The sequence below is a fragment of the Tetrahymena thermophila genome (assembly GCF_000189635.1).
Source record: "Tetrahymena thermophila SB210 genomic scaffold scf_8254389, whole genome shotgun sequence".
NCBI lineage: Eukaryota > Ciliophora > Oligohymenophorea > Hymenostomatida > Tetrahymenidae > Tetrahymena > Tetrahymena thermophila.
In genome coordinates, this window is record NW_002476172.1 from 65,156 (window position 1) to 78,569 (window position 13,414).

General features: G+C 22.6%; 3 protein-coding genes across 3 annotated transcripts; all 3 read left to right on the forward strand. All coding sequences in view use genetic code 6, as the record gives it.

Annotated features, from left to right (window-relative positions):
• Positions 1 to 297: 297 nt before the first annotated feature.
• Positions 298 to 4,885, forward strand: TTHERM_00994250 (hypothetical protein; the record flags this gene model as incomplete). The annotated part of the gene is made up of 4 exons (XM_001024273.1): positions 298 to 482; positions 654 to 753; positions 873 to 3,579; positions 3,774 to 4,885. 4 exons carry the CDS (start codon positions 298 to 300, stop codon positions 4,883 to 4,885), a joined length of 4,104 nt encoding a protein of 1,367 aa, XP_001024273.1.
• Positions 4,886 to 7,418: 2,533 nt separating this feature from the next.
• TTHERM_00994270 (transmembrane protein, putative) lies at positions 7,419 to 11,035 on the forward strand (the record flags this gene model as incomplete). The annotated part of the gene is made up of 9 exons (XM_001024275.1): positions 7,419 to 7,553; positions 7,611 to 7,632; positions 7,952 to 8,139; positions 8,201 to 8,316; positions 8,405 to 8,681; positions 8,762 to 9,044; positions 9,124 to 10,681; positions 10,735 to 10,800; positions 10,855 to 11,035. 9 exons carry the CDS (start codon positions 7,419 to 7,421, stop codon positions 11,033 to 11,035), a joined length of 2,826 nt encoding a protein of 941 aa, XP_001024275.1.
• Positions 11,036 to 11,900: 865 nt separating this feature from the next.
• On the forward strand, positions 11,901 to 12,197 carry TTHERM_00994280 (hypothetical protein; the record flags this gene model as incomplete). The annotated part of the gene is made up of 1 exon (XM_001024276.1): positions 11,901 to 12,197. One exon carries the CDS (start codon positions 11,901 to 11,903, stop codon positions 12,195 to 12,197), a length of 297 nt encoding a protein of 98 aa, XP_001024276.1.
• Between the last annotated feature and the right edge of the window lie 1,217 nt (positions 12,198 to 13,414).

Here is a 13,414-nt window from a genome sequence, read left to right on the forward strand (position 1 = left end):
TTTTGTAAATATTTCTTTTTATTGTATAATAGAAGAAATTAATTTGAAAGATTAACAATATAATTAACAATTTATCTATCTATCTATATAGTTTTTAACAAATAGCTATATTTATATCGCAATAATAATTGATACAATTGCAAAAAGGTTTATTACAAATAGCATATACAGGCAGGCAATAATTATCATATTTATTTTAAAAGCTCTTCATTAGTCAATAGAAATAGAGAGTCATTAATAGATTTAAATCTACAGGAAGTGCAATCATATTAGTTTCTTATAGCTGATTTCTTAATAATGAGTGTTAATAAAGCTAACGTTCGCCATTCAAAAAACCTTTCCTATTCTAATTTAAATGAGTCTAACAATAATAGCAGCAATCCTAAAATTTTAGATATTCATGAGAAGTATCATGTTCCATTTGGTACATCATCAGCCAGTTAAAACTCTACTCCTTCAAATTCTATTGTTTCAAATATAAAGTAACTTTTTCACAAGCAAATATCTATATTATGATCCCTATAAATGCTCTTACACTTTCATTTTATTTGTTATATATCAGCTCAAGGCAATAATACAAAAAACATAAAAATAAAATAATATCAAAATGAATCAGCTTGTTATTTTTTACTTTTATTTAAAATATTAAATAGAAAAGTTATAGGTTCTAATTCAGTACTATTGCATCCAACAAGTTAGTAAAAGAAGAATAGTATCAATGGTAAAAGCTCTCCAAAATATTTGAATCTTTCTGTAATTTAATATTCTTAGGATTTTTATTTAATTGTGAATGTTAAAAGATTGATGCAAATACATATTTTCTTCAACAATAAAAAAAAGTAGTTTGATTCTTATCATTTTTAATTAAATAGGGTAATGAAGTTAAAATGCAAAATTAAACTTTATAATACTTTCCTTCAAACAGTCTTGTAAATAATTAGGGGAGTAAGAAAATAAGTAGAAAAGAGAGCAACGGCTCTAATAGCGAGGAAATAAACTAGCTAAATTAGTAACAATTATTCGTCAAACAGTTGGCTTAAGCCAATTAAATAGATTAAATGAACAATAATGAAGAAAATTCATTAAATAGCAACGTTATTACTAGCTCCAATGAACTTAATTTAGGATTAGCCCAAGGTAACATTTCTTCTGCATCATCTAATCAAATATCAGCAAAGGAGCATATCCCACTGAATAAATAGTAGCCTTAATTCAAGTTGTATTCTTAAATGTATGAATAAATGAAGTAAAGTAAATAAGCCAGCAATTCTAGGATTGGGTTCAATCAATCTGAAGATCTCTCAAATAAATTTTCTACTAATAGCAATTCATAAAGCAATATTTTCAGTTAGTAAAATTAGTAAAACAGTAATAAGAGTTAAAATGAGAATTAGTATCAAAAGATAGCTTAATCAACAAAGTAATTTCAGTAAAATATGCAAAAGAATAGCAGCTATTCACCTGAAAATAAAAAATCTTCATCTCCGATGATATAATTTAACTACTAATCAGTCATGGCTGTGAATCAAAAAAATTTAAAATAATCTTAGCTTCAAAATAGCTAGTAGCAAACAAATTAGCCATTGTAAAATAACGATAGTTCAAAAGTATAGTAATCTTAATCTGGTTCTAAGGGTTAATCAATGAATTCATCTCTTTAATTAAAGAGACAGTCAGGCGAGTAGTCAAAATTAAATTTATTCTCCGAAGCATTGGCTAATCAGCCATCTTCTCCTATGAAAAACATACGTTCAGGGGGATAAAAGACAAATCTGGGTGAGAGCAAATCCACAAAACATTCTTAAAGCAACAGCAAAGAACATTCGTAATTTCTAGCACAAACTTAACAGAATTAATTTTTTTTTCATGGACACAACAATCAAAACGATGGAAGAGTCTATTCTTCTACTCCTTCTCATAGTAAGCAAATTTAATACATGCAACAATAATAAAACCATTAAATTTAATCGAACTTGACTACATCCAACTCCTAATCAGATCTTCTAACATTAAATGCTAATTAATTATAACAAATACCAAATGATGACACGAATGCCTCTTCGCCTTTGATAAAATCAGTTGGAAGCGGAAAATTAGGTTCAAATCAAAGGAAAGAATTTGTGAAACAGCACATATAACTTTAATAATAAATTCATCCTTTTCATCGTTAAACATATTCAGTTTCTAATATTAAAACAAACTAAACACTCTAACTCAACCAATCACAATAAGTGTAAGCTAACCCAGAAGGCTATTTGTAATAATTTAGTAAAGATGCTACGAGAAACTAAAATAGCTAGTCTAATAGCAACTCTCTTTCTTAAATAAAGAGAAACTAAAGTAATCCAAAATAAACATTAAATATTAGCATTAATAATACTTCAGCAGTAGGAAATAATACATTTTATATGCCAAACAACACCTATACAAATCTCACAAACTTGAGTACAACAAACGCAGCTAATTAACAAAAATAGTAAATGAATAGCAGCCACTTGAAATAAAACATAAAAAATACCACAAATATCAAAAATTCTGAAGTCTCTTTAGAATAAATGAAAAGAATTTATATTCCTACAACAGGAGAGCAAATAAAAAATTACAATAGTTACATGAGCAATGCTTAGTCAAAAAGTCCTTCCAAAAATGAATCAAAAGTTCATGAGTTTGATAATATTAATTTTATTACAGGCTAAACCAGTAAAGGGGATGAAGATAGAAAATATGTAAAAAAAGAAATGTAATTAAGAGACATGCAAAATTATTGGTTAAAATTAATATAATTGAATAATAACTCTCAAAATCCCAGTGTAAGTAATAGCTTAGAGAAAAAGAAGCCTCAATTACTCATGGTTTAAGGCAAGGGTGTTCAGGAAACTAACAAAAGCTCAGGTTAACAAAATTAAGGGCAATTTACAAGCAGAAAACTATTGGCATATCAAAACGGAATTAAATAGATAACTGAATATGATTATTCTCTTAAAAATATTGTAGATTAGATCCTGTTATTTAATTAGCTGTATTTGAATTAAGTCCCCAATTTATATCAAGAAAATGAAAAACTCAGACAGGCAAATAAAATTAACTTGGAAGAAATATCTGAATTGAAATAAAAAGTTGCTGTAGGTGATAGTGTTATGGTTAAACTTAAAAAGGATTTAACCAAATGCGAATAATAGTTGGCTAATTACACCACTTAAACATCTCTAAACTAAGAGCAATTAATTGTTCTTTCTGGAGAGAAATCTCCTGCAAAGTTGTAATAAAATTAACAATTAATAGCTGAAAATCAAAATCTCTAAATGATCATTTAATAGCAGCAAATTGAAATTGAACAATACAAAGAAAGAGAAAATTAAATTAGAGAGTTGTTGATTGAGTTTAATAAGAAGGGATTAATATAAATTGATGTAAATGGAGATGCCCTCATTCGTTCTATTCATCATAACCCTGAATCAGAAGACAACCAATCTGGAAACAGGGAAGAATATAAACTTTGCAAAAAGAATCTCAAAGAACTCCTAAAAGAATAAAAAGGAAACAACTCCATAAACGGAGATCATCTTGCAGACGATTCAAGTAAGATTTTAATTTCATTCATAAAAAATTGCTTAAATAATTTAAAATTATTAAAAAAATTAAATATTTTCAAAATTTGTTAAAAAAATTGATAAAAGTTAATTAAACTTAACTCGATTTTAAAAAAACCTAAATTATTTAAAAAAAAAAAATATAAATAAATTAAAAATATATTTTATCTTGATTTATATTAGGAATTAGTGATTCTCAAGAAAGTAGCTTTGGATTTATTGGAAAAGTAACTTTGCAGGAGATAGAAACATAATAGGAGTTGGAGAAATAATAAAGTGAAAGCCCTATGAATAGATAACAATCTCCAAAAAAAGTAGATGGATAGTTAAAAGAAAAACTAAAACTTAATATGGCTTAAGTTTAAGAAACTCAAAAATTAATTATTTAATAATAAGCAATTTAAGAATAAAATGAAAAGGAGATGTAAATGCATTAGTAAATGCTTAAATAGCAAGAAGCAGCATTAATTGCATAGTAAAACTAAATTAAACAACAATAAAAAGGAGGAAAGTTAAAAACCCAAAATGTTTAAGCACAAAATTAAATTCTGAAGAATCCACAATAAATATGCTTACCATAGCAAAATTAAAAACTAAATCAACAGCAAATTTAATAACAATAATAGCTTATCCATAATTAATAATTTAATAAAAAACATATTTAATAACAATAACAATAAAATCAAATCATTTAATAATAGCAGTAATAATAATAGTAATAGTTATAGAATCACTTCTAGCAAAATCCTAACTTAAATGCTATTAAAATTAGTTAGAATTCTAATCAAATTAGTGGTTTGAATAGCAAGCAATCAGAAGAAATGAATATTCGTGATTTAGCACACATAGATAATTCAAATATAGAATATGATGAATTGACAGAAGATTAATTGAATTAATAATATTTATAAGATTAATTGTAAATCATATAGCTACACTAATAATAATTAAATTTATAAAATATAAAATCAAATTAATAGAACACTCCTTGTGCATCAGGATCAGGTGCAGGAGAAAGTTTTATTAGCAGTGGAAATGGAGTTAAAATGCCAAAACCAAATATGTAAAAACTTTAATTGAAAAACTTGTAAAAATCTGTTAGTCCTCCTAAATAAATTGTAATGTAAGAAAATGGTTAACCTGGAGCTTAAAATAAACCTATAATTAACAAAATAGAAATAGAAGACTCTAGTGGTATGGGTTTTCACGATGAATTTATGAGTCGTCTTGATGAATTCAGTCTTTCATGGAGAAAAGCCGCTGAAAGGGAAAGAAAACCCCACACATAATTTTGATTTACTATTTAAGAATCAAAGTTTTATTAAAAAATGCCAGATCTATAAAAATTTTTAAATAATTGCATTTCTTTCAAAAACAGTAGGATAAAGGATTTTTGGTAAAAGCAAACTTTCTTTTGAGTAATTGCATAAGAATATTTTCACAATAAATATTACATAAGATATTGCTTAATTATTTTAAAATCTTGGGTAGATAGAATTATTCAGTTTCTATAATTTTTTAATAAAGTGCCTTATCGTAGTAATTGAAATATTGAACATTAAAATAAAATAAATTAATTAAAAAATCTTTAATGAATAGATAATAAAAATATTGATTTTATTTGCAATACTTTTTTTAAAAATAATTAAATAATTTATTAATAATATTTTTATTTAAAAATGTTAAGTCTAGATAAACCTCTATAATTAATTAAATAAATAAATCAATCATTTAATTTTTATATTTATATGGAATTTTTATATATTTTTTGTACATATATTGTATTCATTTTAATACATGATTCTCTATATAAATCAAATTATTAAATATTATATTTATACAACAAGCGAACACCATCATACAGAAATATTATTTATTAAATAGCATAAAATATTTTACAAAACATTTTAAATATTCAACTAAATTTAAATAATAATAATAAATATAAATTTTAGTTTTTCCTACATTACTGATGCCTGTCGAAATCTGTTCTTATTACTATGTCCACAATAATTATTTATTTTATATCTTTGTTTAAAGCTTTTTTCCATACTAAATCTTTATTCTATTGTCTTTCAAACTAAAAATTGACTCATATATGAATAGATTTTCCTCTAAATTCTAATAGGAATATTTTTTGCTATGCAATTTTCTTAGGATTTTATTATTTTCTGTTAATAAGCGCTAATTTGTATGCTCCTATATTATGAGTCGTAATCTTTAAATAGGCTATATGTTGCTAGTTATAAAATTGGTTTGGTATTTTGCTATTAATTAAATTTAATACAAATTATTCTATTGCCTCTTGAATTTCATTTATATTAAATTTACTAGAAAGATCGTGATTATCTTCGCTATATTATTTTTGAAATAGATCCTAATTTTAAATTTCAAATATTTTTTAAAGCTTATTTATTGGATTAATCATAATATTTCCATCCTAAGATTATTCCCCATTATCTCTTCACTCAGCAATCGATTTGATGTTTCTTCTGCCATTTTTTATTTTGTATCAACCAAGTTATACTTTAAAAAATTTTTTTGTATTTAGGTTTATAGAACATTGCTCTTTAAGAATATACATGTTATATGTTAAAAACATTTGTTGTTACCATAAAAAAAATTCAGACAAAAGTATTTTGCTTTTGGTGCTTTTTTATAAATGCTACTTCATACAATATTTAACAAATTTTTTCATGCACTTTGTTTTACTATTAGAATTAATAGATTGCTAAATCAACTAATTTCATTTACAATTTTTTTTGTATTTCTGAAAATAAATTTTGGTTAATAAATTGAATTAAAATTTCAGGAGTAATAATAGTATATTTATTTATTTAAATATTCAACAAAAATTTATATATTAAATAAAACTAAAATTGTTTTATTTATGGATTAAAATAAAATGTAATATGAATTCATTTGAAATTAATGTTTACTTTACAATTTTCAATTTTTTTAAATAATTTTTATCAAATCAATTTTTATTTAATATTCAATTCTCCTTTTATTTCTTAAAATAAATTACAGTTCTTAAAATTTTATTTAAATTTTTAGTGAACATATATTGAAAGGCATTTTTTATTTTAATTATACCTGAGTTATTAGGTAATGAAAGTATTTCATATTTTTTCTAAATATTTCTATTTTAAATTTAGATTTACAAATATTCTTACTAAACTTTTAAATTGATATCTAAAGTGTTGCTATCAAATAGCCTTTTATCAAGTAATCTTTATTTAACATTCAAAAATATTCATTCTATTTTTATGCGAGCTTACTCTTCATTAAATAATCATTTTGTATTCTATTAAAGAATATTTTAAGGTTAGTACTCAGCATTTACTATTTACGAGAAAAAATTAATTTATAGCTAGTCTGTTTTTTTTCTTTTTATTTTTTATTGTTCTTTTTAAAGATTTTTTATATTTTTACTTGATAAATTAATGGCTGGCTAACTTTTGGAATTATTAGTTTTGGATTATTTAAATTACACTTGATATTTATGATTTTTTCTTTTTTGAAAAGAAAGTGATAAAGAAAAATATAAATGAATTTAAGAACGTGCTTTATAAAGAAACTTAAAAAATTTTAATAAATTTTCTTGCATGCATTAAACAAAATATATTAATTTTAGCAATAAGATAAATTAAAAAAAAACTGAACTTAACTAGAACTAATTATTTTAAATTGGGTACATTTTTTTGAATCATTATATTAAATTATACTTTCTTTAAATTTTGCAGATTTTTAAATTATTATTTATAAATTAATCTAAAAAATTATTAAAATATTTGAAAAAAGTAAATGACAAATTGTTTTACAAAAATGTTTGCAAAATTAGATATATTTGGTTCTGAGGTAGGACTAAACTATTAAAAAGATAACATATTCAAGACGACATTTGGAGGATTTATGACTTTAGGTTTTTTTGCATTCTTAGGAGTATTCTTTTGGAATAATGTAAGTTAAATATTTTCTTAATTAGAAAAATCAAAATTTTTATAATTTTAAAATTAGATTTCCTCCTTTCTGAACAAAGGTAAATAAATAAATACTGATTTTTGATTACTTTTTTATTTTGGGATTTTAGAAAGATCGTTTAAGAGATAAATCAAACAAAATATAAACACGAAAAAGAAATCCAAAAAAACTAATTTAAAGACTTTATATAATAATAAAAGTCTTTATTTTTAATGAAATTTGATTCAGTAAACAGCTTTTGATTTGGGTGAAATGAAGGGGAATATATTAATTATTTTCTAAGGTTACTTACTGAAATTTATTTTAAATTTGTGATATTTAAACTAAAAACTTGCTAGTAAATATTTTGAGTTTTTAATGATATTTTATTTGATTAGAAAACGTGTTTGCCTCAACAATTAAGTAGTTCTATTCAGATCCACCTGCAGTTGCTCTTAACCCAAGAAATTTTATGTTTGCTGTTTAAATCAACTAAGATGATTTCATTTAGAGTCCCTTACTGAATATCACTTTTGAAACAAGAAATTATGCCACTTTTTCTAATGGAACAAAAATTAAAAATCTAGTATTTAACTATTAAAATATAAATAAATTATTATCAACTTTTTCAAAACTAATTAAAAAAGTATCCTACTCAACTAGAACCATGCACACCAGAGCATTGGTCTTAATTACCACAGAATGGTGTTAATTGGACAGAGGCCTTCTAGTAATACGGTCTTTAACAGTTTCTTTGTCCTACGTAATTTTTTTAGAATTACTAAAAAATAAGCTCTTATATAGCAAAATAATAAATAAATAAATTAATGAGTAACTTTCAAATAATATAGAAAAGATTATGAATTTATGTTAGGAGGGACATACATTTCATAAAACTTCTATCATTGGAAGTTTTCTATCACTAAATGTTCAAACAATACTCTTCCAAATGCTCTTTGGAAACCTGTTTGTAAGAGTGATCAACAATTTGAAGCGTATTTCAACAAGACTCAAAACATTAGATTTAAAATATTTACTAGCAATTTCGTTATTAATGCTCTAGAAAGCAAAAATTATGTAAATAGCTATGTTGAAGATTCTATCTTCTTTTTAATACAAAATAAGAATGTAATTAATTAATTTATTTCTTTCTTTCTTATTTTATTTGTTTGTTTGAGAATCATCTAATATTTATTTTTAATTATTAGTCATACATTACATCAGATATTTACTTTAGTGAAAATGTTATCCAAACAGATGAAAGCCTGCTACCTTTTCCTAGTATATTAAATGAAACTATTGTAAATTTTCAAGCAGGAAACTTTAGACCTTAATACACATTTGGGTAGGTTGGAGATGTATTTGCAGATTTTTTTATCAGAAAAGATCCTTTTGTTTACAAAACAAACAGAAGTTTTCAAAAAGTTACCCAGATTATTTCTTACATAGGAGGATTCGCTCAGATTTTTATTTTAGTTACAGCTATTTTAGGTAAAAAATATTTTATAAAAACTAAAATAAAATGAAGATGAGATTTTATTCTTTATTAAAATAATTTTATTCAAAATAGTTAGTCAGTACAATGAGTACGTTTATGCAATATCACTGGCCAATAAGATATATGATTTTTAATTTTCAAGCAATTAAGGAAAAAAGAGTTAATAAACTTAATATACGTCATAAAATAATGATAATCGCAAAAGCGACAAATAATATAAACCAAGTATTTTTGAAAGCCTAAGTAAAAAGAGTTCTTTTGAGACAAAATAAAATCACAATTAGATTGCTCAAATAGGCTAGCTTGATTTAGAAAAATAAGATATAAGAAAGGATGGCTAATAGGAAATGGAGATTAATATAGCAAACAAAAATTAAAAAAAAATAATTAAAAGAGAAGATGATGGGTTGTTACCTTTCGATGAGTTGAAAGCAATTATACTATAAAGAAAATTATAAATTGAATAGTAATAGTAAAATTATTAGTAACAGAAATTATGTGCAATTAATTAAAAAAAAGAATTGATTAAAACTGAAAAAGATACTGTGTAGGAGTAATAAGAAGTAACTATAAATTAAGTATAAATTATTGATAAGGATAAAGACTAAATTATTAAGAAAATTGATGATATTTAACCAACATCTGATATTAAAATTCGCAACAAAAACTAAGTTTCTGCTCCACATAAAATTGAATCTAAGAATTTAATTAATGAAAGCATTCATCCTGAGAGTCCTTTGGAAATTGAGAATAAAGATTTATTTTCATAAAAAGAAATTAATACAAAAAATGAAGACAAAATAATAAATATTGAAAATACAAGACCAACAATCTAGTTAGATCAATATGAGTTTAAAAACAGCTTGTAAGAATACCCAAATAGCAATACTAAATAAACCTTAAAAATTTAAAATTTGAACTAAGATGTGAATTCTTGCGAGAATATATAATTTACTTACAATTAAAATTCAAACATGGTAAGCACACCCAATAACAACTTAGCAAAAGATACCCCAAAATCAAAATTCTTTTCATAAAATAATATTCTCTTGCATGGTCTTGGATATTAAAACTAAAAGTAATTCCTCTAAAAAGAGTTTGAATTTTTGCTCAAAAAACAGTCTACTCTTAAAATGACTTTTAAATACTTTTTATATAAACTCACCTGCCATAAGTTTTTCAAGACCGAGTAAGTTTTACTATTAGATAAAGTCAATTAATAGATGAAAAAAGATTTGGATATATTTACAATCATCAATAGAATAAAGGAAATTGAGAAATTTAAAAAGCTATTTTTAGACAAAAACTAATAAATTCTTTTTAATTTCTTCCCTAAACCTGTGATTTCTGTTTAAAAAGAAGAATAAAATCTAACAAGAGCAGAGGTAGAAGAGTAATTAAAAGAAAGTAAAATAAAAGACTCTAAGTAGAATGCGAGAACTCATAGGATGAGTTATTACCAATAAAAAAAGCTAAATATAAGTATAAGAATAGCAGCAGTAGTACAAAAGGCTGCTAATAAATTTAAAAAACCTTTAATTTCTAAGGTAAATGAATACAACACACTTAACACTTACAATATGCTCTACACTGCATATGAATAGCTTATTGCTGAAGGATAAAACAGCTAGTAAAATATTCACTTAATAAAATATTATTATTAAAATTTAATTTTTTTTTTAGGTTTAATAAAAAATTAATAGAACTACTTGGTGATGAATTGTCAAATATATTTGAGATCTCGACTATGTAAAATTTTATTATATCAAAAGTTTCTAAATCTTTTAATTTTAATTTTAAAAGGTTGGCTAACAAAGGAAAAATAAGTTAAAAGTAGAACTTTACATAAATGATACATTAAAATAAGATTTAATAATAAATCGAGTTAGCAGATTTAAATAACAAAAGAAATATTTTCTCTGAATAAATAACTTCCTTGCCTTCAACTGAAAGAAAATTAGGCCTTTATTAAAATCAATAATGAATAATTAGATCAGCTCTTATATAATAAAACTAAAAATAACAAATATTTACTATACGTTTAAAAGTTAAATTTAAAATATTTTTTAACTTTTTTGGAATCTTAATTAATATTATAAAATAAAATAGTAAAAATTTATATTTACATACATATAATTTCATAAATTGCATGGATTTTAAAATGAAAAACCTTCTTTTTTAATATTTTTATTTCATTAAAAAACTACTCTAAAAGTTATGTTACTTGATATTAATTAATTAATTTAAGTAAATTTAATTCTTTTATTTTATTTAATAATATCTATTAACTTACCAAAATATTATATTTATAAATATAAAAATAATAATAAATCTATCTATATTTTTTTAGGTTAAATTATCCTATACAAAATATAAAAAAATAAAACACATTATTTATATTATTCAAATCTTTTTTATCACAAAAATTTTATTTTTTGGACAACTAATCTTTTTCATACAGTTTATTTTCAATTTTTATGATTTATTATCTTTGTTTTCCCTATTAACAAGATTAGAGTTAATATCTAAAAAATATATATACAATAAAATTTATTTTTAAATGAAATATTACATTTTCAACCAATAAATCAAATAAAAAGCTATTAAATAAATTAAAAGAGTTATTTTGAATTAAATTTTTTTTTATGTTAAAACATACTACAATTAAAAAAAATAAATTGTTTATATTAAGGATGTAGTGTTAAGTTTGAGATATTAATACACTTTCCTAAACCTGAAGCTAATCTTGATGATGCACATTCATCACTAATTTTATTGTCGCTTTTTAAATATTGAAAAAAATATATATAGTAAATTAGTTAGTTAGGAGTAAAAAATCAAGAAAGTATATGAAATATAATAATAATTACTCATTTAATGCTCTAAATCAAAGATCAATAAACAACGATTAATACTTTCCTGCAGAAGTATAATAGAATACTAGTTTTATACTTGTGCCCTGGAACAATAGTGTTCAAGAAAACTTTAAGCATTAATTCAGCACTTCTGCCATACCTGCCATAAAACCCAGGTAATAAATTATAGCTACCTAGATTCTACCATACCTTCCATCAAACCCAGATAACCAGATGATCCATCTATCATAAACCCCTGTTTAAAACATAAGTTTTAACATAGCAATCTGAGTATCATAAAGACCTTTTTCTGGAAATGTAATAGGAAAAATGATAAAATCAAGAAACAGGAGTAGGAGAGAATAAACTTAATTAAAGAGCTGAAAAGGACTATGGGAAAAACTAACTAAAGTAAAAGAAGAGATCAAAAGAAAAGATTAATAAATTTTGCTTAAAAATTTACTTTAAAATATTTTATTCTTATCAAAAAAAATTATAAATTTTTTATAAAAATTTATTGTAATTCTAATAATTAATTTTGACTAATAAGCTCAATTAAAATTTCAAGAATGATAATAAATATTTATTTATTTATTTTATATAAATTGGTTTAAAAATTTCAAAATATTAAATAAAACCTAAAATAATTTTATTTAAGATTTAAAATTAAGTAAAATGAAATAATTTGAATTTAATGTTGAATTTGCAATTTTGAGTTATTTTTATTTTAATTAATTTTTACCAAATCAACATCCAATTAATTTTCAAATATCTTTTTATTTCTTAAGATAAATTGCAGTTCTTAAAATATTATTAAAAGTTTTAAAGATTATTTTTTGAAAGAAATTATTCCTTTAGATATACATGAGTTAATAATTTTTCATAGTATTTTTATTTTTTTCTAATTATTTCTATTTTAAATTAAGATTTATAAATATTGTTACTAAACTATTAAATTGATATTAAAAATGTTGCTATTAAGTAGCCTTTTATGAAGAAATCTTGACTTAATATTCAAGAATTTTCATATTATTTCTATGCGAGCTTATACTTGATTAAATAATCATGTATTCTATTAAAGAATATTTTAAGGTTAATACTTTACATATACTATTTACAAGAAAAAAATAATTTAAAGCTAGATTGTTTTTTTTCTTTATATTTATATACTATTTTTTTTAAAAAGATTTCTGAAATTTTTATTTAATAAAATTAATGGTTAACTTTTGAATGATTGATTTTGAATTATTTAAATTACACTTGATATTAAAGATATTTTTCTTTTTTGAAAAAGAAAGTAATCAATAAAAATATCAGACGCACTTAAGAAGTTAATCTATTAAGAAACTTAAAAAATTTTAATTAAATTTGCTTGCGTGCATTGAAAAAAATACATTTATTTTGACAATAGGTTAAATTAATTATAGCCAATATTTTTAGTATTACCAAGAAGTATACAAAATTATCAAAAAAAATTGAACTTTACTAGACCTAATTATTATAAATTA